Genomic DNA, 25,109 nt, shown 5'->3' with positions numbered 1-25,109 from the left:
ATATCATCACATCTACCATCTACCAAAAGCCGTATAAAGCCATTAGGATTTTCAAAGCGTTGTCTCGTAGTATTTCTGCTGTGAAGCTGCTGAATTATTAATGAGCGGAGCAGCTGCCTGCGGTTTCCAGGCAGAGGTAATCGACTCAGATCAAAAGGCGCAACTTAAGATCGTCGTTCACTTGTATTGAGCCAATACATTTAACTGAAAAGGGTGTTCTTAGACTCTTAACATGTCCTCTCGCGAATATCTGCGAGTTGCTAAAAGGTTTTCCTTAAACTTTTATCGCGACGGGACTAAATAGTTTTCTGTTATCGATTGGTCGTGACTTGACAGAGATGCGAGACTCCCATTGATTGATCTCCACTCAACTCCCCGCTGACCAGAGAAAACACCCGATAGCAAATGCGAGAGGGGATTTAAATTAGATAAATACTGTTCGCTTTACTTGACGGACAAGGTAGCTATTTGTTTTCGCGTGCGGGTTGAGGTGGTCCGCTGGTATCGCTGACAAAGACCTAGCTTAATATCGATAGACTGCGACGTTAGCTAGGTTGTAATGTCGGCACAGTTGGACTTGTTTTCCCCTATAGACTTCGCTTCCTGTTAGCCTTTGGCTAGCTGGAAAATCGAAATTATGCTAATGAACGAGCAGGTATAGTTAGCCAACGCAGAGGGGTGTAACTTTGCTGCCCACAGAAGCTAGTCGTTGCAGTTTAGTTCTAATTTACTTATAAACCTATGCTAATAACTTTATTTTACAACCAGAATAAAGACCGCTGGGTTCGTTTAGTTTGCTAACGCTCGACAGCTAGCCATTTTGCCTGTGTTGACGGATTTAAGTATTTAACTTGGCTGGATTTTCACGACAGAGAGCCAGCGTTGTTAAATTGATTTTTAATGAAGGTGTCGTCAATAGGCTCTCTCGTTCAGGACTCAAATGCGTGCGACCAGTGCCTATAAAATACTTTATTTTGCCGTGGGAGACCCTGACAGCGTTCACTGTGAAAAGACAAAAGGGAAGCAAAGACTTGTTCAGCCGTTCTGGTAACCAGGTTACCGCTGATGATTGAGAAGGGGGAAAAATAGCTATATGGTCGCTTTGTGTTATTAGACTCCCATATAACTGGTTTATTTTTTTTTGAAGATTTGTTTAAGTTGATTAGTGTGATTAAAATTGCGCTTTCCGTTGAGTTGACCCGCATTGACTGGGGCGAGTGGATGGAGTCGATGCAGATGGTGCTTGTGCGGCATATGAAGGCTGCGCTTCCCTGAACCTGCTGCTTCTATATTTTTTAAATCCGCTTTAAATGCCTTAGAGAACACTTGTAGTAACCGATCATCATCAGCTGTAACTAGCACGGTAGAGAGTCGCGGGGAAGCGGTCGTAGAGCGAGGCTGCTGGACGTCGTTCTCTTTCACCTACCTTGATATCACATCCGTCCACCACCGCCCTCCTCTTCTCCAGCCATGGACCCCCCGAGGACTCGGTCGCGGTCTCGCTCTGGCTTCTATCATTTCTCCATGAACGGCAGCGTTGGAAGCAACGGCAGTGGCAACGCGGTCGGTAACGGGAGCGTGCTAAGTGCCAGCGGAGGAGGGGTGAGCTACCCGCCGCAGAGCAACCCCGGCTGGGCGCCTCATCACGGAGGGCGCACCTACCCGGAGAGCCAGCAGCAGCAGCAGCAGCAGCAGCACCCCCAGGGGAGCTACCTGTCCGCAGGGGCGCAGCGCCACTCCGCGCACGGAGCTCATAGACACCCCGGGGCTGGTAAGCAGGCTTAAGGTACACAGGGCCTGCTGCCCTGCGAGATGCATCTTTGCACACAGGATAAACCCCCCTGAGGGGATGCAGGCAGACCACTTGCAGCGAGGCTTTTAGACAGTTAACTAAAAGGCTTGCCAGGTGTTGGAAAAAAAGAGGCCAGCTGTAAAAAGGTGTGGGAAGCTCTGTCCTGTATTCACTTTTTCTTGTATGCCACTGTCTTGTTTGGTGCAGAGTATCTTGCCTCTAAATTTTCTTTAAAGTAGTGCTGAACTCTGCCCTTCACTATCTGTCAACCAACCAATCAATCAGTAAGAAAGTTGGTTTGATGGACATTGTGGGGATTCAGCTGAGGGATGAGTTCACTTGCCCAGAGGTTTAGAAATACCTTTTTTTTTATTTTTTATTTTTTTTATTCATTTATTTTTTTCAGTCTCCACAAAATGCATGGTGTTAATTAGAAGAAGTCTTGGTTTGAAGTATTGAAACAAGCCCTATGTATGTTAAATCGTTTTGTTTTTTTAAATTAAACCCTATTTTTTATCAGTTTGCTTCCTGTTGTGATGCAGACTGGCAAAGCAACAGTTCTGCTCTTTTTATACTCAGTTGTTTTTAATCCAGGAGCCTGGTCATAAACATGCATTCTAGCCCATTAAAAGCCCTCAGTCTCTCTTTTGTAGGTCGGGACTGTTTAAAGGTTGATGTGCATTGTCCTGTTGTCGGTTTCTTCACTTTGTGGCAGCAGAAATGTTTGCGTTGCTTACTATCAGTCGAGTATTTAAGCTGTTGGCCTGTCATGCTCGCAACATTAGTGGTTGCCCAAGCTGTCCAAAAAGGGAAAAAAATAAATATAAAAGGGGGGAAAAAATGGACAAAGTCAAATTTAATTTGAGGCTTTACCAAAGCCTATTTTTAAGTGCACCAAATGAATGAAGGCATGCTTTTAATGGCTCTGTGTCATGATAGCGGCACTGTTCCTCAGCACCCAAAAAAAAGCCACATAGAGGGGACACTCCCATATGCTTCCCAAACTGACAGACTACAGGCAGGTCTGTGTGAATAACTTGAAAAATATGCTTCCATTTGCGAACAGCCTTCTCTCTCCTCTTAGCAGCTGCCCGTTTAAAGTTTTTCTGTGTTTAAGCGACATTTGACTGTATTAGCTGAAGTGCATCGTTGTTCATCTTACTATATGACGCCTCTTTGCATCACTTTACGCAGTATATGTCGGGGTTGGATTTGGGGGTGTTTTAATGTCCTTTTATTAATCTCCTCTATCGTAGAGGGGCTCCTGGGCTCCGGGCTTTAATAATCAATGCTTCATCCCACCCACTGCCACTCATTAGAAACCGGTTTCCACAGATTTCTGCCTGTAACGTCCAATCTCTTCAGATCGTGTGTGAAGTCGATTGCCTCTTTGCACAAAGCTATTCGTTTTCTGGTTTAGCACCTTGTATCTAAGTTAAAGGTCATGAACAAATTGCTTCCTGATGACAGCTTTTACTTGAAGTTCGCAACCAGGCCCGAGTTGACTGTCTGTCCAGGAAAAAAAAAATGGTGTCAGTCTTACCCCAGAAGCTATGCTTGGAAGAAATAAGGTCATGTCTGCTAGCTAATGGGACCCGTCCGTGCTGGTTCACCATCTCTTCTCCGCTTGCCTCCAGGATGAATCCGCAATAACAGACCTAGTTTTCCACCTAATACATGGGCGTTTGACGCTCAGGACCCTATAAAGTCTGGGCCCCCCCCCCCCCAGACTTTGGCTATGGAGAGATGAATTGATATGCAAGCCAATGCGTCGGCCCTGTTGTTGGATCATCAGTCAACTGCCCGTCTCTCTGTTGTCCGCTGCCACTGGCAGGGCATCTTTGAGCTGTCACTATCGGCAGTCTTCACATTGCTGTGGAGTGGCGTCTCAAGACAAGAAAGGGGTAGGGGAATACTTTCAGATCTGTTGTTTCTGAGGAGGCAGAAGTGCTGTTTGGATGAGGAAGGCATAGAAGAAGAAACAGAAAGGCGTAACGGGAGCAGTTATTTGCCCTCTTTTTGGTGATGAAAGGGTTTTTTTTTTTGGGGGGGGGGGGTGGACTGCTGTGAGGAAACTCTTGTTACTTCAAGGACATCCTTAAGCTGCTGAAGTGTGTGTCTGTGTGTGTGTGTGTGTGTGTGTGTGTGTGTGTGTGCGCACATGTTGCATCCAGACTGCACATGTGGACTGTCAGATAAACAGATGGGAAAGCATTGTATTTTTCTGAGATTCTTTAAAGCATTAGTGCTTTATTCTTGTCATTTTGTCCTATATTTGTTTTTTCTTAATTTGATTCATCATTTCTTATATTCATTGCAGTGCGAACACTGGTTGACTGTTCACTCTTCAAGTTGGCATGTATTTTCCTCCCGGATTGATGTATCAAATGTTTTGATTAATTTATTTTGTTAAATGTCTACAAAGTGCCAGAGAATAGTGTATATGTCTATCATGATTTTGGAACCGTCCGCTGATGGTGAGTTGATACTAATAATAAAAAAAAAAAGCTGCTCTGGTGTGTTGACCGTTTCATGGCTGATGTCTGTGATCCATGGCGACATCTTCCGGAGATGGTTTCCTTTCTTGTTTAAAGCAGGAAATTCAAAAGCCTGTTTGCAGGACAAGCTCTTGCTGTGGGCCCAGAGCTGTAACCGCCTCAGTTGTTGTCAGATGCACATTTTTAGAGCTATTCAAACAAACCATCCAGGCTGAATGAAAATAACCTGCATTTTGTTGGCATCCTCTGTGGTTTTTAGAGTGGAAGATGAAATCAGCCAGCTGTCTGTGTGTGTGGTATTGTTGTGTTTTCGTTGGCTAAGCAAGCATTTGTCCTTGCATCTTGTGATTTTTGATGTTTTTCTAAGCCCTGCCTGAACAGATTTTTTTTTTCCCTCTTTCTTTTCTTTTTCTTCTCCGGCCCACAGGAGGAGGGCTGCATTTCCATCCAGATAATGTGTGCAGCGAGGATCGGGACAAAGTACGTATGAAAGATGCCTGTTGTGTCTGCCATGCTCCTGTTTTGAATAGAATTTATATTTAATCGTTTACTCTGTCTTACGTAACCTCCCCTTTTTTCCACTGTCCAACCATTTCCATGGTTTCCCCCTCCACCCCCCTCTCAATGTACAGATGGAGGACAGCCCAAGCCCAAAAAGGCAGCGTCTTTCCCAGCAGTCCATGTTAGATCTAAGCTCCGCCCCTCCCTCTACTCCCTCCTCTCCCATTCGTCCTTGGGAGTTACCTCCTAGTCGCAGACCACACCCCCACTACATGCCAGAGAGATGCCACACACCTGTTAGAAACCGCCGCAGGTAAGATTCATGACCGGTCTGGTAATTATAAACCATTCACTGTCATGGCAAATTAGAGGATTTCAAATGTGGTTAAAATATGTTTAATCTGCTTGTTGAATGTTTTATTGATTATTTACCAAAAGACATTTAAGGATTAAAGTTTTTGTAGGTGGCTGATCCGGAGTTATATTTGATGCAGATGTCAACGTAACTCCCTCTGCTTCTTCTTCAGTTTTTTCCTTCTTTCTTCCACCTCAGCCCTCCAATGAGGCGTCAGCGCGGTCGGAGAGACCGTCTGACCCGCCACCACCACCACCACAACACCCATAACAACAGCAACCACCACCACTACAACAGCAACAACAGTCACCACCACCATCACCACCCCAGTGCTCACCATCATCACCACCATCACCTGCACTCTCACCACGGCCCTTCACCGGGCCATCAGGATGAAAACTACCGCCATCCGGCTCCTCCTCAGGGTTACCCACCCTACAGCCAGCAACCTCCCCGAGGGCCAGGACCGGGGTCCGGGCCTGAAGAGCGCCCGGGCTACCATCCCCCCAACCCCTCCCCGAGGCCTCTTCATCAGTCACCCAACCTGTCTCCCAGGCTGCTGCACCCTGGGGCCCATCCACAGCACCCACACCCTTCCCAGCAACAGAGCAGCGTGGTGCTGGACCTCCACGAGCAGGTGGGTTCAGTGTGGCTGATGTTAGCGAGGTGTGTTTGTGGCAAAACAGACCACACAGTTGAGAGTGAACAAAAGGTTTCTGACAACACCCCTGGAGCAAGAGTGAAACGCAGATAAAGAGACTTCATCTAAAAGAAGGCACCGGTAAAATGAAAGGCAGCATCTCATTGGTTTATCAATGTAAATATGGCTGAAAGGTTTAACTGCAGTCTACTAATTAACACAGTTGTGATTAGACTATTTTCTCCAACTTGATGTTGCATACAACAGTGACATTTCATCAATGAAAAGTGGGACTCAACTTAAAGGTAAAAGATTGAGTTGGTCAGATTCTGTGCTTTAAAATTTTTTTTATTATTATTCAGTAAAACATTTTTTTCTTTCGAATTTAGTTTGGAAGGAGTTTCTTACCAAAATAAAAGTAATTTACCCTTATAGGTATTATTGTGAATTATCATCAGTCTTTTCAGAAAGCTGAATACATTTCAAAGAACATAATTTCTGGCTGTTACTAAAGGTGGTCTTGCACTTTGTATGCTCCACTCTTCTCTAGAAATGGAGCGAATACTCGTTACTCAAATAATTGAATTGGGTGGACACTGTTTACATAAGCAGCGGAAATGTAAATATGGTCACTGCAGTAATTGTGCTGAGCGGGTTTTTTCCTGGTAAAAGAGTGTTGAGGGGTCGCTCAGTGAAAGCTGACAGGAAAAAAAATGAATGCATCCAATGAGCGATCATCAGATTGCAAGTCTTGGCACTCGAGCTGCTCAGCTCAGTTTGCGTGTGTGGAGTTGTGACTGTTGCCCCCTTTTGGTGCCCACATTCAGGGTTCAGCTCCAGTGTCGTATCCTGTGTCTCCTCCGGGAGCGCCACCGGGCCTCCCCCCTCGCTCTGCTCCACAGCAGATCCCGGCGTGCTCCGTGGTATTTAGCGGACAACACTATCCCGTCTGCAGCGTCCCGCCTCCTGTGAGTGTTTGTGTTTCTTGAAGGAGGGTCTTACCGTGTGTATCTCGGTTTAAAAAAATGTCCTCAAGCGGTTCGTTTAAAGTATGCTTTTGAAACTGTGTATCTGGCATGATGTAGTGGAATAAAACCTTGCTGTCTTTTGTTTTTAGGTCCTTCAGACCTGTTCTGTCCAACATTTACCAATGCCATACCCATTCCCATCATTGCTATCCAGTGACCAAGCCTTCTTGATCCCCCCTCCTCATCTCACCCATCCTCCCACACACCTTTCCCATCATCCACCTCACCTGCCACAGCCGGGACAGTTTGGACCCTATCCGGCGCAGCAGGCACGATCAGTGAGTGGAATTACATACACCACGCGTGTTTCAACTTTTGTTGATCTGGTATCGGATAGAGGTTTAAGTATGAAGTAATAAGCTTTTATTAATCAATCGATTTCTAACTTTCTTTGCATATCCGGAGGGAAGAATCCTCTCCTTGTATTGGAAAAGTAAGGTTGAAGTTTGTTCCTCCATGTTTAAGCAAAATGAAGGTTTTACCATCTGATCAGTTTCTTAGAAACTTAGAATTAAATCAGGAATTGCACTGGAATATGGTTTTTATATCAAACAATAAGTTTATATTTATAATAACACAGCCCCCGGTAAAATACAAACGTATTGCATTATCAAAGTTAAAGAGAAAGTGTTGTTTCGGGTTAAATGATCGGGGGAAATCTCAAGATCGTGCATCAGGTATGTGAAAGTTACTGTGTGAAACGGGCACTTTTTGAGATGAAAATCCACAGATGGAAATATTCCTTATAGTCTTCAAAGACTCGAATCGTCGTAGAATTTGGTTGCTAGTTTGTGCAGAGTCTCACCTGAACTGGGGTTGACGGTTCGGGTTATGACTCAGTCTGCTGAGTCCATCGCTGCTTTCTTTCTTTTGACACAATTTTAAAGTTTAAAAATAATGATTTTAATACCTTTTCTGCTGCCCAGTGCTTCCTGCTCTTTCTGTGTGCTGCCAGTGTACTCATCTCTTTTTCTTTTTGTACTGCTGCGGTATTATCAGTGACAAATGTGTTTTTCTCTGTGTGAGAAAATAGACATGTGGTGTGAAGAGTGCGACTCCACGAGCGTCGGACCTAATATGTGAGCCTGCAGACATGTTGCATATGTTTTCACCTTCTGCTTGCTCAAACAGGCTGTGTTTTGATGCTGTTGCTACGTTTACAATGATGGCAACTTGCTGTAAATCCTCTTGATTTACAGCTTCACCTGGTTTTAAAATGATATCAAATTAGGTGCTTTTGTGTACTTTATTTTTTTTTTTGCAACAAGATCTTCACTGACTGTAAGAACTTAAAGTGCACTGTGGGGAGTGAGGACTCGCCCCTCCTCTAGTGCCGCACATCTCTACGAATAAGTTGTCAGGTGCTGGTCGTTGGACTGACAGAGGCTGGTAGGAAACATTTAATGCATTTAACCCTAACGGAAACATACAGACTGTTGTCGCAGCGGGGCGTTGTTGAACTGTGGTATAACATCTCCTTTGTGGCTTTCTTTGTAGAAGCGGCACCTCGTGAACTGAATGCAAATCAATCTCGGAGAGAAATGTTTTAATTTATTTTGATTTTTAGCAACACGTTAATGTTTCTTAAATGACTTCTTTACAGGAGTTTGAAGGCTGATACTTCTCCCTCCACCTCATTTCTTTGTTTTTACACAGCAGTCGAAATGCTCTCGTAGCCGTTATACCATTGAAACGGTCTCCCACAGTAACATTTCTGTAGCTCCTTCACATTCTTCTTTTTTTATTTTCCACACTCTTCCCCCTCCTTACCTACCCAGCCTTTACAGAGGATAGAGAATGACGTGGAGCTCCTTGGAGAGCACCTGTCTTTGGGGGCTGGGCTCCATTATTCTCCTGCCACCCACCCGGCCCTCACCCCACACTCCACACAGCTCCACTTCCTCTCCCACGATCCTCTGCCACAGGAATTCTTTGGAGTGGTGAGCAGAAAGAATGTGGTTTGAAATTTGCACATCTAACAGTGGCGCTCTCGGTCTGATCAATCTGTCTGATCAATTTGTCTCTGTAGTCTTATCCAAACTTCCTTCCTCGACGTCTCCCGGGGCGACGGTACCGTTCGCAGCAGCTTCCACCTTCGCCTTACCATCCCAGCCTCCTGCCTTACTTCCTGTAAGTAGACTGGAGAATTCACCCACTGAGACGAGAAATGATTTTACGGTTTCAGGATGGAGGGGGCACTGCTAATTTAGCTTAAAAAGAGAGATCAAATTGTTTGGATAAACAGATCCAGAGAGCGGAAGGGGCTTCAACAAAGAAGAGAATATATTTTTGAGTTGTTTCAGATAAAGATGAAGTGCAGATTAAGGTGAGATTTCCACTGTATAATTTTGCTGAAAGTGTTCTTTACAGCTTATTTTTGGGATGGTGTGAGTGAGTGTTTGCAGCTTCACATCTTTAATAGTTTATTTGATAAACTGACGTTCTTCGTTGATTTCTCTCTGTAGGTCAATGCTGCCAGTCCAGCCCACAGGTCCTGCAATCAGCCTTGAGCTGGACGTAGATGATGGAGAGGTGGAAAATTACGAGGTTTGTTCTCTCTTTTTGCTGTCTTGCCTACCTGCTTGTTGATGAAAGACTCCTTATTGTTGTGCTGTTGTTTTCTCTCAAAGGCCCTCCTGAATCTTGCCGAGCGCCTGGGAGAGGCCAAACTCCGAGGACTGACCAAGGGAGACATTGAACAGCTTCCTTCCTATCGATTCAATCCAAATAACCATCAGTCTGAACAAACACTGTGAGTGTTGCCTTTCAGAACCATTTTTATTAACTGATAAGGTGGAATTAGGGTTTTCTGTTAGTTCTTTTGATCAAGGAGTTTGTTTTTTTGTGACAGTTTATCGGGTCTGAGTCAGATATGTAGTACACTTTGAGGGAATCCTGAAGCATTTAGAGGTTTTCCTACAGAGGATGCATGACGGGGGGGTATCACCATCTCAAACTTCACAAGCAACCTTTTTCCGTTCAATGAATACGAGCCACTCAACATGTGAATGACACATGGTCTTTTCATATAATAGGGTCCTTAAATGCTGTTGTCACTTACAGGTCAAGAAAGATCTGCCTGAATGCCCACTTTGTCATGTGAAAAGTGTAATTAAACAGCAGGTCTGGTGTGTTAACTGTGTCTGGTTGCAGGTGTGTGGTATGTATGAGTGACTTTGAGTCCCGCCAACTGCTGCGAGTCCTGCCCTGCAGTCACGAATTCCACGGAAAGTGTGTCGACAAGTGGCTGAGGGTGAGTCAACACAACATGTAGACGGCCGACTGGCAAAGTGTTCAGCCTGAGCTTTTATCCATGATGATTTGATGTTGTCTGTCACCTGTTGTCTCGTACCAAGGCAAAACAAGGGCACCGATGATCGAACCCACATTAAAGTGTAGGAATAATGCCAGGAGAGCTGTCCAAATGCTCCTAAATGAATTTCCATTCATGAAAATATGAACCACCCGGTGATGCTGCGCATGCCTCGGCACATGATCTCTTCCCTGAAAATGCTAGAAGAGCTGCTTGAACACCAAGTTCTTGTGCTAATCATAACCCAGCCTTAGGAGGCAGTGCCCAGAGCTCCAGCCTTATAACCCCTGACCTGGGTGATAACTATGGCAAATCAATGTTCGTAGGGAGGCTTTGAGTTTAGTTGCATGTCAAATGAACGGCTTTAAAATTCTCTGTCACCACTGAAAACATGGACATGAAACTCCTCTAAAGCCTAATTAGTTGTGCCTTCTGTCCGTCCTCAGGCCAACAGGACGTGTCCCATTTGTCGAGCCGACGCCTCAGAGGTCCAGAGAGACTCAGAGTGACCACAAGAGGGAGCCAGTCCCTCCCTGTTGTTAGTCGAACACACCCAGCACTGCCTGCTCCTGATGAATTGATGCACATGTGCGTGCACACACACGAACACACAGCGTTCCTTTAAATGTTTGTGCAGCACTTCCTCTTCCTTTGTGGCTGTTTCTTTCTTTGCTAAAAGACTGCGTCGTACGTTTGATGTGACTGTCATCAACCGTCTTCCCTCTCACTCCGTTCTTTCTCGTACGTGCACATAGGTCCTCACGTTTTCAGTGGACGACCCTTCTTCCTGCTGTTGTGTGTGTGTGTGTGTGTGAGTGAGTACACGTGTGCACGCACCACAACTCTGCAAGCATTTTCTCGGTCAGCCCAGTAATGCCGGGCTTTTGGTACAAGACCGTGTGTGTTTTCAGTATGCGTGTCTGTCGGTGTGCGAGAGACTTTTAGCTGTCCTGCAGCATGCCTGAGTTTCTGTTGTGTATCAGACAAAAGTAACGAAATGAGAGTTTTTGCTTTCATGAGTGACTTTACTTCCTGTTTGTATGTTTATGCACTGATTGTATGCCTACTGTGTGTGTATGTATGTTGCAAACTTAATATCTTTCTCTTTTTTGACACTAAGGGTCCATGCTGCCACTGTAGTTCTCGGTTGCCTATTAATTTGTTTCAGTAGATTATTGTTATTATTATTATTGTTATTATTATTATTATTATAACTGTATAATTGATTGTTTTCCTGCCTGGCAGTTACCTCATCATTCCGGTCACTCATTACAAGCGCTTCACAGCACTACTCTGAAACTAAGCACATATATTTCTTCCTTTCTTTTCTTTTCCAAGCAAAAACAAGTTAGTCTGTGATTTTTGCAGTGGCACATGTTACATATATATCTATATACATACTGTATAAATCTATGAATATCTGTATACCAAATAAAAAGCTTGATATGAACTTTTTAAACTTGGTATTTTGTACATATATTTTTCTCTTCTCTAACTGAATGTTTCGACAAACCGGTTTGCAGTATTTTAAGGTTCTGGTGTTGATAGGCATGGCACTTAAGGCAGACTGCTGCGCCGTCTTTCAAGATCTCGTTTAGATGGTGCAACGGCTTCGGCTGACCACTCTGTGGTGCTACAGCTCTTCTCGATGGGGCCCAACTTGGGTAACTGACATGTTTTGAGTTACCGAACACATACTCGGTGCAACATAATTCTGACAGCATGCAGACGCACAGGTAATATCTGAAAGCAGATTCGACGCACTACGATGAGCTCGTAGCGAGCAGCTACCCCGTGTGAGCAGCTGTTTTTTGTTTGTGTGCGTTACCCTTAAGTCTAGTAAGTCTGGGTTGTTGGTAGTAAGTGACCATACTGAATTTTCTTGAAGGTGGAAAACCAAAACGCTCTCATAAGTTTCCCTTAAGACTCTTGACCCTTTCTGTCAAATGACAGTCACCAGTGACAAAAAATGACAGCCCTTAATTCTGCCAGTGAAACTAAGTAGAAGCAGAGTAGCAGGCAAATAATGAAAGTATACCAAGATTGGAGTAGTGCATGAAACGAGTGTGTAATCAGACTGTAGTGAGCAATTTAATGAAATGAGAACACGTTATCGGTGAAACACTTTAAATCCGAAGTGACACATCTCTGTATTCAGCTGATGCACACACAGGTTGTTTCCCGCCCAGCGACACACTTCTGTTCGGGATGTGCACGTGATCTCGTGGCGGTCATGTTGTCCCGTGCCTTCTGTTGAATAACCGAGCTGTGCTACTGCATGTATTAGTGCAACGGCGACAGTTTACTCTCAAATGCCAGGTGCCACCTCCAGGCTTTGCTGCACAAACTTGGACGGAGATGCTCGAGGCGCACTGAACACAAATGTCATTGTTTTTCACTGGGCACAGTCTGCCGAGTGATCATCTATGAAGACGGCGACGGAGGAAGAGTGTTAAATCTTGTGTTTGTGTTGTGTTTATTTGGCAAAAGACCTTGTCGGATCCAGATTAACTTTGTCCGTTAGGGGGAAAAAAAACAAAAACAAAAAACAGTTATTCAAACACATGTATGAAAATAATCTGATATGAATATATTTTGATTATATATATTTTAAAATGATCTTTCCACGTTTCCAGAATTCTCCCCCTGTGCTCGATAGCCGACATCTTTCATTCATTTGGTCAGCCTTCACGTTTTGCTGAGACCTGATTTCTGTTGATTTATTTGTTTATTGCCTTGTCTTTTTTGTGCCACTCTCAAGCTGTGTGTTTGTTGTGCGTCAGAGAGGTTTGGAAGAGACGCCAAAGCCCCCCGTCTGAGCACAAGTCTGGCCAACCTTTTTGTGTTACTGCTGTTGGAGCCACTTTTTTGTACATTTGCCTGTACTTGAGCTGAAAGACAGCAGTCAAAACCCAAGCTTTTGAGTGTTAGACGGTAACTTCTGCGCACTTTAAGGTTTTAAGTTCCGGAAAAATGAAGTCCTGAAAGCTTTCAGGTTAATTCCATGAATAATTTTAATGTTGAGTAAAGTTGCGAGCAACCTTTGCCATGAAAACAGAAAGACTTCTATGTGCACTTGCACACAGATCTGAGAGGCTGGTTCGCACCTCTGAGAACTTTGGAATGTGTGGATTTTGGCTTTCTGAGCTGCTTCATGTAGTCCTGACTGTGATGTGGAGATCAAGCGTCTGTTGGGAACTCTCCATCTGCTGCTGGGCTCCTCCTTCATCTTGTGGCTGCAGACAGTTATTTTTGTTTTGCCTCCTCAAAACTCCAGTGTAGTGCTTTAAATGCTAGATTTTTATGAAAATAAATCAGGAGCCTGATGAGTCATTGTCCCTTTTTCTGAATTTTTCCAATTGTCAGCTTCTGCTCACCTTTTTTGTCTGCTTCTGCTTCCTTTTTCACGCGTCTCTTCTGCTGCCTCTTCTGCTCTGTCACCTCCTCTTCTGCTCTTCTATCACCCTCTTTTACCACTCCTGTCCTTTCCGTCAGTAGCTGTGTTCTCTCAGCACTGTCCTCTGTTTTTTTCTTTCTTCTCTCCTTCAGCTATCTGCTCTCACCACTTTCTTCCTCTCTACTGCCTTGTCACTTATGCATCTTTCCTTACAACCTCCTCTGGCTCTTTGCTTCTGCTGTGATCACCACCCACTCCTTTAACCTGCTTCCGCCGCATTGAAGTGGAAACGATGGGGGATTTCTGTCTGAAGCTGTCGGCCCACTTACTTCCGGGGAACGCATGATTTGCCTTGTCTTGCTTTCTTTTTCCATCTCACCCCATTTCACTTTTCCTGAGCGGGGTTGTGCAAAGTTGCACAAACTTTGATGGTTGATGAGCTCATCTCGAATTCTCTTGGTCATTTTGAATTATTCCTGCAAAAAAGACTGAAAAAACAACTAATCAACACCTAATACCATATCTAACTACATCTTTTTGCATGTATTTATCCAATTTTTAATTGATTTTTAATTTTTTCTTTCCTACAGTGGAGATGTAGCCTGCCGAGAGGGGTCCCCCTGGTTAAAGTCCTGGATTGAATGTCCTGTTTGGTTGGTTAGTCGCACTCCGGTCACTCGTGTGTGTCGCTGTCTGTTCTGTCTCGGGGCTTTGCCCAAACTTGTAACATGTTCAAGGCAGTTGGTTCCACAAGGACTATGAAAAGAGGAATTTTCTCCAACTCTGTGAAAATTCAGGTCAAAGACAGAGGACGAACAAGAAAGACTTTCTACGTAAGAAGCCTATTTGAACCTTTTGAAGGCCATTAGCAGTGCTGCAGAGAAGGCCGCTGTATGCCCTGCCGTGGCTTCCTCTGGTTACTGTCACTTTTCTTTATTTTTGATTTGAATTTTGGTTTATATATGCCCACAAGGGCTGAAACATTTTTCATTTGTTGGATTAAATGATATTTCATAGGTAAAAGCAGTGAAACAAAAACGAAAATGAATATATAGCATTTAGCTTAAGTTAATTTAGATTTAAATCCATTTGAAGGGCAAGTTTTATGTATTCAACCACCGAGGAATTGAAGTCCTCAGTGGTTGAATATGTTATGCAAAGCTAACTTGGCCCTCAACAAATGTAAAACGGTAAAGTGTCCTCAAGCTGCACGTGTGAGTGTTATGGGTTAGATCTTCATTAGCAGCAAATAACCTTATAATCTGTCTGTACTGACTCCTGAATGCTTCTGTGTTCTGGGACAAAATCTCAGCGAAGGCGTGCACACGTGTACCTCCACCCCATCAGTGGTTCTGTGGATATTCACAAAGTTATGAATAATGATTAGACACCATACCTTCTGCAATTTTAAAGACGGAATTCTTTCTCTCTTTGCTTTAAAGCAGAGAGCAGAGGGTTTTATGCACCTGCCGTCTCCACTTTCTTGTGTGTAAAGGCAAAAATGCACTGATGCGAGTGTGAGCGCATGTGTGTTCTGCTGGCCGTCCCTCACTGACAGGGTACATGGATTCTCCATCCTGCTGGTATATAAAAAGGAGGTGAGGGCATCATGCTTTGCCTGCTTCACTTATATTCACATATAACCACGTTTCTGCTGGCACACTCTGTATCTGCCTTTATCCAGATCTTCTCTTCTTATATTTTCCCTCTCCACACTCTGTAATGTGAACAGCTGTGAACAACGAGGTTCATTGCTCCCTGTCTGTCTCCCTGAGTGAAATGTGTGTAATATTTATTTCATAGGGATTCCCCTCCCTCCATGCTGGATGGCTGCTGGCCATGTTCTCATGTCCCGAGCTGTCGGAGGACATCACTGTCACTCGTGGAGCACGAGGTGCGTCTGAGACAGAGACAGAAAGAAGTGTGTGTCTGTGTGAATGTGTGGAGTGAAAAGAATAGTGTAACACTGGGGGCGCCTTGAAAAAGTGCAAGAGTTAGACAAAGGCTTTTCAATTCTGCGCAGCAAAAATGAGGAATGCAGAAAGCGTCATCTGGTTTGTGAAGAACTGCATATACACAGTCTGTGCTGCGCTGTACACAGTGTACACAGACATGAGGACCCTCTGGTCGTCTTCCCAGTGTTGTGGATAATTCCCTCCTCAGGGAGCTGCTGAACCACAAAGAGAGGAGTAAAGTTCATCAAATTATTTGTCAAAGTAGAAATAATTGCTTGCTGGCTTTTATTATTTTCCACAAGAGTATTGGTTCAAAGTAGACAAATATTCTAATGTTACTGCTTTGACACATACTGCAGAGTAGGCTTAAATGTTGCATTATGTTTATGCATTTCTATCCAAAGCAATTTCTATCCAATGCACTCATATCCCAGGTAAGCAGTCTTGCCTAAGGACCCCTGCTGGAGCTGGACCTTTCATGCAGAGGGCTCAGGATTCAAACCCAGGTCACCCACATGAAAGGCAGCAAACTTACCACTACACTATCCATGCTCATCTTTAAACTCAGCCATCCACCTTTCAGCTGTGTTCTGTACACCTCTGACTAAGTTTCATGACTGCAGGGAGACACATTAACGCCACACCTTCCAAAGCGGAGGCTCTTACTACAATAAGTGTCAGCGGTAACACGTCTTAGAAGGTTCACACACTTAAAAGGTAAAAACACTGATGTAATGAGTACATTGTTTTTCTTAATTCTGTATTCACATGGTGGACCCAGTGAATCTTACATTTCATCACGGGGTGGCTAGATCCCAGCTGCCATTGGGCGAGCATCATGGTACACCTTGGACAGGTCGTAGATAAACAACCATGCATGCACATACTTATGGTCAATTTAGAAACACTATTTACCCTGGCATGCATTTTTTGAACTGTGGAGGGAAGACATATTATCTGAAAAAACCCCCACACATTGAGAACATTAAAGGCCCCGGCAGGGATTCAAACCAGCACCACCACCATGATGCCAAACACCATTAATAAGGTTAAACTTCCTCTTTTTAGTGTTGATATCAAGTTTGAGCTCATGTTTATCAATATTTCTTGTGACCTCACCCATCTTTCAACTGGGCTGCCAGTTTTAATATAGTCTGTTTTAATAAAGCAAAGGACCCATGGTTTCTTTACATTTTACACCCCTGTCCAATATTCTTTTTGTGCTAACTATAAACGTATATATTCCACAATGAGTGTGGTTCACAAACTCGTTGGCAATGCATTTGTGCATACACATCTTAATTAAAAAAGTAGTTGCATAGAATATGTTTAGTTTTAGTTTTATGTTCTCCTTGTTGGCTATCACTTTAAAGCCTCTGTGGTTTTAGTGTTACATCACTTTTCTGCCGTGATCTGATATTTTTTACGAGGCTGAAAAGCACATCTCATGTCAGCTTACTTGATGATCATAGTCATTTTTGTTTTGTTTTGGGGTTTATGTCTGTTCAGATCATTGTGTCAGGCCACATAAGTGCTATTTATTACTGTGCTCAAAAGAGGGTTTCAAGGCAAAGTTTGAGACGGTGATAATGGAAAAGTATTGTCCTCTGTTCCAAAGAGGGTTTAGATACAAGTCAAAGTGGCAAATTGGCTTATATGAGTCACATAAGTTGCCCCCCTGACAGTGATGGCTACAGTTTGTGTCATGACCCAACAGATCTATGTGCTCTTGAGTGTTTTTGTGCAACAGAAGGAGTAAAATGTGTTGAGAATTTGTATTGTTTGATGCACAAGACTCACAGAATTCATAACTACAAATTGGGGGTTAGGAGGCAGCCATGAAAAATGGCAAAAAGGGGAGTGATAAAACTGACTGGCTTATTGGGATTGTTAGTAAAATAATGAAGAAACGTGACCCCTGAATGGGGAAGCTGAAAGTGCTGCTGTGATCAATAATCTTTTGCACAAACGACAAGATTTCAGTTTTCTCACATCTATCGTGTTGTCACTGTAGTCTTCTTATACGGTGCTTTTGAACATGTGACCAGTGTTTCTTCTACACTGAACACAGTTCCCCTCCTACATTTTAAAGTGCAAGTAAACCCTGGAAATGAGAGATAGCACTTTAGATTTTCGTCTATTTTCTTGCTTTCTTCTCCTCTTTGGATAGGCAATGTGTGTGTCTGAGTCTGCTTTTGTTCTTGTAAGACTGTATTGACTGTAGACACAGAAGCCTGAGAGGTGTGCTGAGGTCAAATACAGACTGAGTCATTGTGGCGTAACGGTGTACAGGGGGCAAACATCTCTCTCAGAACACAGTCATTTGTTTTAGACCTCAGAAGCTATTCCAAGGACATGCACTCATTTCCTGCAGACTTGCTCTAACCTTGAGCATGACCATTACCATCCTACAGCTTACCCTAACCTAAGGTTTAACTTGTGTAACCCTCTCTGTCCTTAAAGGTCTCAGTTTACATAGTTTTGTTTTAAAAAGTTGAAAAAAAAGGTGACATTGGTGGGAAGTGTACTCGAGTCCCAAACTTGTAATAAGCCAGCTTCAGATAATTTTTCATTTATAGACAAAACCTGGCAGAACCAGGCTTAAAGTGACCATACCCAACGTTGAAAACACGTCCTCAACTCAAAACATATTAATTTAAACACTTTTCTATGTCTTTTCTCTGTTCATCGAATCTGTGTTTGATAGGTAAGTCAAAAGATGCCCCCAGCTGATATTTCCTACACATATAAGCGCCTTACTTTGTAAGTAAGGCTGAAAAGGTAAAATACTTTCCAACATGTCGTCTAGAAATGTTATCTGCATTCAGTTTATGTAATTAAATGCGTCTCATTTGCAGCTGATATGGCAGGGGAGCTCATCACTAACACGATAGCCAGCTCATAACATGCTAGTCCGTGCCAGCTACAAGAACTCCGAGCTTCCCCATGTTCTGTGTTTGATACTTTACTTGCCTGCTTTTTTTGGGTGTGGCTGGTTTTGACACAATTTCAGTGGGTAAAGATTTTAATTGAAGAGTAATTGCTATTATAGCATTAGCCACCTATGTTATCAAGTCAGCTGTTATGGTATTGAAATACAAAAGCTTGGTAATAGTGTGAATATGAGATTATTACAAGGTGACCTCCATGGATCATCGGCATGAGTGATATTATTAAAGTCCTAACAGCCAGCACCGTGCCGTGATGGTTTTCAGCTCGGACTTGAACTGCAGTGACAACCTTTTATGCGTCTACTTTGACCTGCTCCATGAGGCTCATGTGCTCAGCATCACACTCTATGTTCTGCCCCAGCTAATTTCATTTAGTCTCATTCTTTACGCTAACTGGTCAGCCCCATAAGAGGTGAACAGAAGCAGCTGCTCTCCATGAGAGGGCCACTGACTCTAATTTTATTTTTGAGACTACAGCTTTATTTTCCTACTATTTAATCACATTGAGAAGACAGGTAAAAGAGTTCTAAAGTCTGCAGCTTGATCAGCCACTTTATTCTGTTAAAGCAAGCATCAGGGGAGTTCTACAAATTGAGAATAGTCATTATATTTTATTGCAAAGTGCAGCTCTGTACAAGCCAGTCGAAATTTCTTTTTTTGGCTTCAGGGTCACAGCTTTCAGCAATGTCTTCATCTGGGAATCTATTTTTCTTGGATCCACAATTAACCCTCTGCTGCTCATTCATGCTCCGAAAATAGAAAATGCAAATGTTTATGAGTCATTTCCAGCCATTCCTCTTTTGTTTAATGCCATGTGAGTGAGTCACCAAATCAGCAATAGAGACAGAATCACCCATGCCGTAGTGCTGGGAGATACCAGAGTCACTCCAGGAGAGGCATTATAGAACATTTTATTATTCATGAGAGTTCATGCTCATGTGAGGGCACCACGAGGATAAAAAAATGTAAAGCCACACCTGTACTCAGCTGAGAGGATGGATAGTCCTCATTACACACAACCACGAAAGTGTGCAAACAAACATACTCATATAAGAGTTTTTCAGATATATACTGATCACTACAAGCAATTATGTTTATAAAAAATGCTTGAAAAATCTTACATTTTTTATGTTTTTCTTTAGCTTTTGAATAAGTTATTCAACAATATCATGAGTGGACTATCATTTGCATGCTCTGTCTATTATTTCCATATTTACATTGTGTGTATTTGGATTTGTAAGTTTGCTGTAAACCAAACAGCAAGAGCATCAACTACAAATTCAATTTCTTCTTTTATATAAATATTCTTTTGCTCTTTGGTATTTAAATGATTATCTTCAGTCATTTCAACCTTCAACTGCTTCCTCAAGCTGCCCTCCTCCTCCTCCTCGCCTGTGTTTGGACAGGGAACGTGTCTGTGTCACAGAAGCATGCTGGAACGTGTAACGCTGTCACATTTCTGTGTGCTGGGTTCATGCCCGTCACATTTCTGTTGCCTCTGGATAATGCTTCTCTTGGCTTGTCACAAAGATAGTATGAGAGAGTTTTTGTGGAGAATGGCTGTCACAGACATAGAGTGGCAATGCACGCATGTCCCCCTGCACATCCTGAGCCCTGTAATGACATATTAGAAATTGATCAACCTACATCCGTTTGCTTGGCTTAAATCGTGCATTGTGAGGTGAATTTCCACATCACCAAAAGCTGCACAGCCTCTAAAGGTCTGTGTGCTAATGTCAGCAGTATTCTAGTATTTCCATATGAACAATGTGCATGTTGCAGAAAGGCATGCAGATGTCTTGGAACCACTGGTCAGGAACTCTTTTCCTGTGGGCTGTTTGCTGAATAGAAGAACAGATCTCCAAATGACATGAAGTCAAACCAACAAACCTTTTCTCATTCTCACAGCAGAATTCAACACCAGAGGTTTTTCAATAAACTAAACCAAGGCAACATTTCTGAAACCCTTCCAGTGAACCAATTAATTTCGATGTAGGATATCAGCCACAACAAGTAAGTGCTTAAAAGAACATCCATCCAACTGTTCTGCACGGGGCTGAATCAGCCTTGCACTTTGGGCTCGTGCTCCAGCCAGTAGCACATTGAATATTTCCCTTGTAGAGAACAGAATAGATTCAATCAAATACAAACGTATTCTGTAAATAAACATCACAGCATACAGAAAAGCTAAAGATGTGAAGAGGATTGTTTCTACGACAAGATAATAATCTTAAACACATCTAAAAAGATTCAAGATTCATTAGCTCAAGAGGTGCAAGCTGGAGGCTTTTCCATGGCCCTCATTGTGCTCTGACCAAAAAAATAATGAGGAATCTGCCCTCAAATGGTAAAACTGGCACAACAATCTTAAGGAACTACAGAGGCTGCCACTTAGAATTGCCTCTCACAGCAAAGTTACAACCAGGGGAAGTCATATACAGAAGTGTCATATAGGACCTGGAAAAGAATCATCTGGAGGAGAAACCCCCAAACATGAAGCAGCTGTTGTAATCCATTGTAATAGAAACCTTTTCGGGAAGAATGGGCTAAAATTTGCTTAACAAGAACTAATAAATGATCATTTGCTATAACAAGTGTTTACAACAAATTATACTGTTACAGGAGCGTTAGTATATTACTCAGATTCATGCTTTGTGTTGGGACCAACTTAAAGGTTCTCACAGAATATCCACCAACATTTAATTGAGTTTAGCGATATGACCTTTCCATGATATTTCCAATATTTTTCTCCAACCCAATGGGAACTCAGTAGGATGCATCCTTTATGTCTCTTTGCTTTGAGAGAGATTAGAGGAAGGTGTCAGAATAAGTTGAGGACTCAAGAAGAGCAATTAAAATGATAAGAGGAGCAATTGGAGGAGATGGGAGAAGTTGAAAAATGGAAATGGATTACAGCATGCATGAATGGATGAAAAGGACAAGGAGTAAAAGATGACAATGAAGACTTGTGGCTATAGTTGATAGCAAAGAACAAACAGCTGCAACAGGAAAATTAAATGACGAGATGCGACAACATGAAGTCCCATCATACTGATTCTGTCCCACTAGGACAAGACAATGATCATCTGTGACAGGTTACCAGACTGGAACTTAGAGAGTCTCATCTCATACTGTCAGTCCAAGACAAAAATGTCCCTTAGTGATGTGAATTTATAACAACATTAATGCAGCAGGGGAATCGGTCACTTCACCATGGCACGCTGTTACTTACTGTGACGCCCGGAGGCAAACAAATTTTAAATAACACGGAGGCTCGTGAGGAGGCTCTCGAGAAAAGAGGGAATTAAACATATGCAATCAATTGTCATACGAAAATAAAATGCTGCTGTTGGGAAATAGATGCTGATGTTGTCAGTTTGCTGTAACCAAGCTATGGTAGTAGGGGTCAGATGTACATCACTGAGAGTAGATCCATGACTAAAACTGTGTGTACACACAAAGGCAGAAATGTGCATAGATTCATAAATGTGTGTACACATGGTTCTGATCTCTTTTATTTTTTTATTTGCATATCAAGACACCCACTATATTTGAAAGTGATCAGCTCTTTACACTCAATAGGTAGTAAAACAAAAAAAGAAGAAAAAGTCAGATTATAACCCAGCAGGTGAGAGTAGTTCTCACGGTCATGTGTGTGATATTGCTCATGTCCTATGAGGTAATTGTATGCAAAAAAAGAAAATGTTCTCCTTTTAATGCATGCTTGTGTGTTTGCTTACTGGCTCCTCTGCAGACCCCACAGTGAGCTCTAAGTAGTTCTGATTAAATCTGGCCTCCCTCAGAGCCTCCCCATTGCTTTTAGGATGCAGAGATAATGTTTATTAGTTGAGACGGGTGGGGACTTTGCCAGGCTGATGCTTGCATGTTGCTCAAGTGTGGCTGTAATGGTGTGTAATGGGGGGTTAATATAATTAGGTTGAAACTGGAGCTGTGGCTATTTCATGGAGAGTGTGTTCATGCACATATGAACTGTGAAATGCCTCTGTTGTATTAGGAAGGAAGTGAGACCTAAGTTCTGCATCTTCTGCTGGTTGTACATGTTTGAGATGTCACGTGGAACTCTGCATTTGTTCAGAAGCTTTTATATATGTGAGGCTTAAAGAAACAGCAAGACATCTGGGGAAATAATCTTGTTCACCACTCTTTGGTTTGGACGGGAAGATTTATTTCACCCTCATATCTTAATAATTAATATAAAGTAGGAGTCACTACGCGGTTAAAAGGTCCAGCATAAGAACTGGAAACAGCCAGTCTTGCAATGTCCATTATGTATAAAATCTACCTACTACTATCTCTAATACTATCAATATTGGCAGGATAAATGAATTGTCAAGGAGAAAACATGTAACTTTAATGTCATTCCAAAAAAGCTCTGCTTTTCATGAGCTATTTTAGTCGATGTCTGTTACCATTTTTCTGCCTTTGCTGGTCCCAGAACCACTTCACTGTCTCATGATTCATGTTTCTCATGCTGATTCACATACTGGTTCTTGCAATATTTAAAAAGTCTGAGCTTCCAAATTTCAGATATATATCCTCTAACTTCTTGCAAAACACTATTTTCTACCACATATATTCCACATGCTTCGTCTTCGTCATCTTCAGTTTCTGCACCTCCCTTGGTTATTATCTCTCTCTGATGGTTGGATTATGCAATTGATTAACTGCAAGAGGTAGGACCGGGGGAAAGAGGTCTGTTTTTGAAATATTCTAAATGTAGCATATACTCATACCGATAGTGATGAAGTCATCAAAACAGTAAGCATTACTCTCTCCAAAGCCACCAAAAGGTCATTCTACCTGACATGACACTGGAGAGGGTGATCTACTGTCATCTTCTTTGGATATTTCAAGTATTAGTTCAGCTCCATACAGGTAAAATCCCACAAGTCCCACAATAATATAAAAATAACTAATCAGTGAAAACACTAAATCAAACCCCAATTAAACCATTCATTTTCAACCAGTCATCCAAGGTCGGGTCGCGGAGGCAACAGGTTCAGGAGAGAAACCCAGACATGCCTCTCCCCAACAACACTCTCCAGTTCCTCCTGGGGGATCCCGAGGCGTTCCCAAGCCAGAAGGGACATATGATCCCTCCAGCGAGTCCTGGGTCTGCCCCGGGACCTCCTGACAGTAGGATGTTCCCGGAAAAACCTCCTAAGGGAGGCGACCAGGTGGCATCCTAACCAGATGCCCTGAACCATCTCAGCTGACTCCTTTCAATATGGAGAGGGTATGTCTGCAGTTTGGCCCTTCTCACATGGAAACACCTAGTGACTTTGATCTCTGTCAAAATCTGTTAAACGAGAAATTCAGTCCACAATTGATCAAGCCTCACATAGGTTATCAAATTGGTTCCAAGTTTTGATTGCCTTTTTTTTTTGTTGTCATGATTTGATTAAATCTGTAACAAAGCTCATCAACTGGAAGTGAAGTCATTTCTCTGCAAGATTAACTGGCTATTAGCTCTAGGACATAACATATTCCCTAAAACAATTCTTTTTTCCACACTGAATATGTTCTCCTCAACCATTCTTTGATGTGACATCTTCATTTTTTTGTACTTGCACATGTTTTATACATATATGTATATTTTCTGTTTCACCTTTTGTCCTACAACTTTCTGTTCATGCTGAAATAATTAGCTGCAGTACTTTTGGTAAGTATGTTTATCATAACATCTTCCTCTTGCATTCACATGACCAAAAAGACAGCAAAAATGTGGTTTAACCGCCGTGATGTATGCATACGGAGAGGGCCTGCTGCTTTTCCAATCTCCATAGTACTGTGTTCACACATGTATGTGCACTCACTCATACATCATGAGCGTGTGACAATAGGTGTCACTTGAGACTGCTTCCCTTGTTGATGTATGTTACAAAGTGAAACATATCTCAGTTGCTGCTTATGGACTTTTGTTGACAGGCAAAGAACGATTTTGGTTCTTTACTGCTGCTTTGTGTATCACTCTTGCCGTTCATATTCAAATATTCGATTTAAAAAAAAAATAGGACTGTCTTTTTTTTCTCTCCCTGTATCTGATTGTGATCTTTTATGATGTCCTGTAGCTTATTGTTACCTTGTGGACATATAGAGGGAATCAGTGGACAATTAGCCTCTATAATCAATGTGATATCTTATTCTCTGAATTACGGGTCTATTATTTCAAACTACATGTTGTTTGAATCCAAAGCTTTTCATGCTTCCTGTTGCGAAATGTCATGACCCTAAGCCTCCACTCCCTGTGTCCTACAACCTCATTGGGGAAGCCAACAGCCTGCACTGCACTGATACAGAGCAAGTTTTTCATTTTGCTGCTAACAACCTCCTTCAGTTTCTGAATTATTGACTGTATATTTTCATTATTAATCGATTTAAAAAAAACATTTACGATAAAACATTTTCTTTTATGAGATAACAATTTAACAAAGGCAACTTTTGAGGTCTCATAAATGAGCGTTTTGATAAACTTTAAAGGAAAAATCTAGTGAGGAAAAGCTCATTTAATTGAAGGAGATTAGGTTGGTTACAGTGGCTCCTTGGTGTTAAAGGGCATCCCTGTGGGATCTCTGACTGTAATCGCGTCCTGTTTTTTGTCACGCACTTCAAACTGTGTCAATCAAGACGGCGGAGAGTGAAACTGACGCCGGGCAGC

The 25,109-nt window shown here is 42.6% G+C and overlaps 1 protein-coding gene across 2 annotated transcripts; it reads left to right on the top strand.

Annotated features, from left to right (window-relative positions):
* The first annotated feature begins 352 nt into the window (after positions 1-352).
* LOC140318035 (E3 ubiquitin-protein ligase RNF38-like) lies at positions 353-11,577 on the top strand. 2 transcript variants are annotated; one of them, XM_072395638.1, is made up of 13 exons: positions 353-1,771; positions 4,718-4,770; positions 4,923-5,104; positions 5,345-5,381; positions 5,418-5,783; positions 6,614-6,754; positions 6,904-7,092; positions 8,593-8,754; positions 8,844-8,944; positions 9,280-9,361; positions 9,445-9,566; positions 9,968-10,067; positions 10,574-11,577. In XM_072395638.1, exons 1-13 carry the CDS (start codon positions 1,471-1,473, stop codon positions 10,634-10,636), a joined length of 1,899 nt encoding a protein of 632 aa, XP_072251739.1. In that variant the 5' UTR covers positions 353-1,470; the 3' UTR covers positions 10,637-11,577. The 2 variants fall into 2 exon arrangements, with proteins under 2 accessions (XP_072251739.1, XP_072251738.1); XM_072395637.1 differs by having other exon boundaries at positions 5,345-5,783.
* The last annotated feature ends 13,532 nt before the right edge of the window (positions 11,578-25,109 follow it).

Source organism: Leuresthes tenuis, unplaced genomic scaffold, assembly GCF_036924035.1.
Source record: "Leuresthes tenuis unplaced genomic scaffold, fLeuTen1.0.hap1 SCAF_11, whole genome shotgun sequence".
Classification (NCBI taxonomy): Eukaryota; Metazoa; Chordata; class Actinopteri; order Atheriniformes; family Atherinopsidae; genus Leuresthes; species Leuresthes tenuis.
Note: the sequence above shows the minus strand (reverse complement) of the source record. Positions and strands in the feature narration are given on the sequence as shown.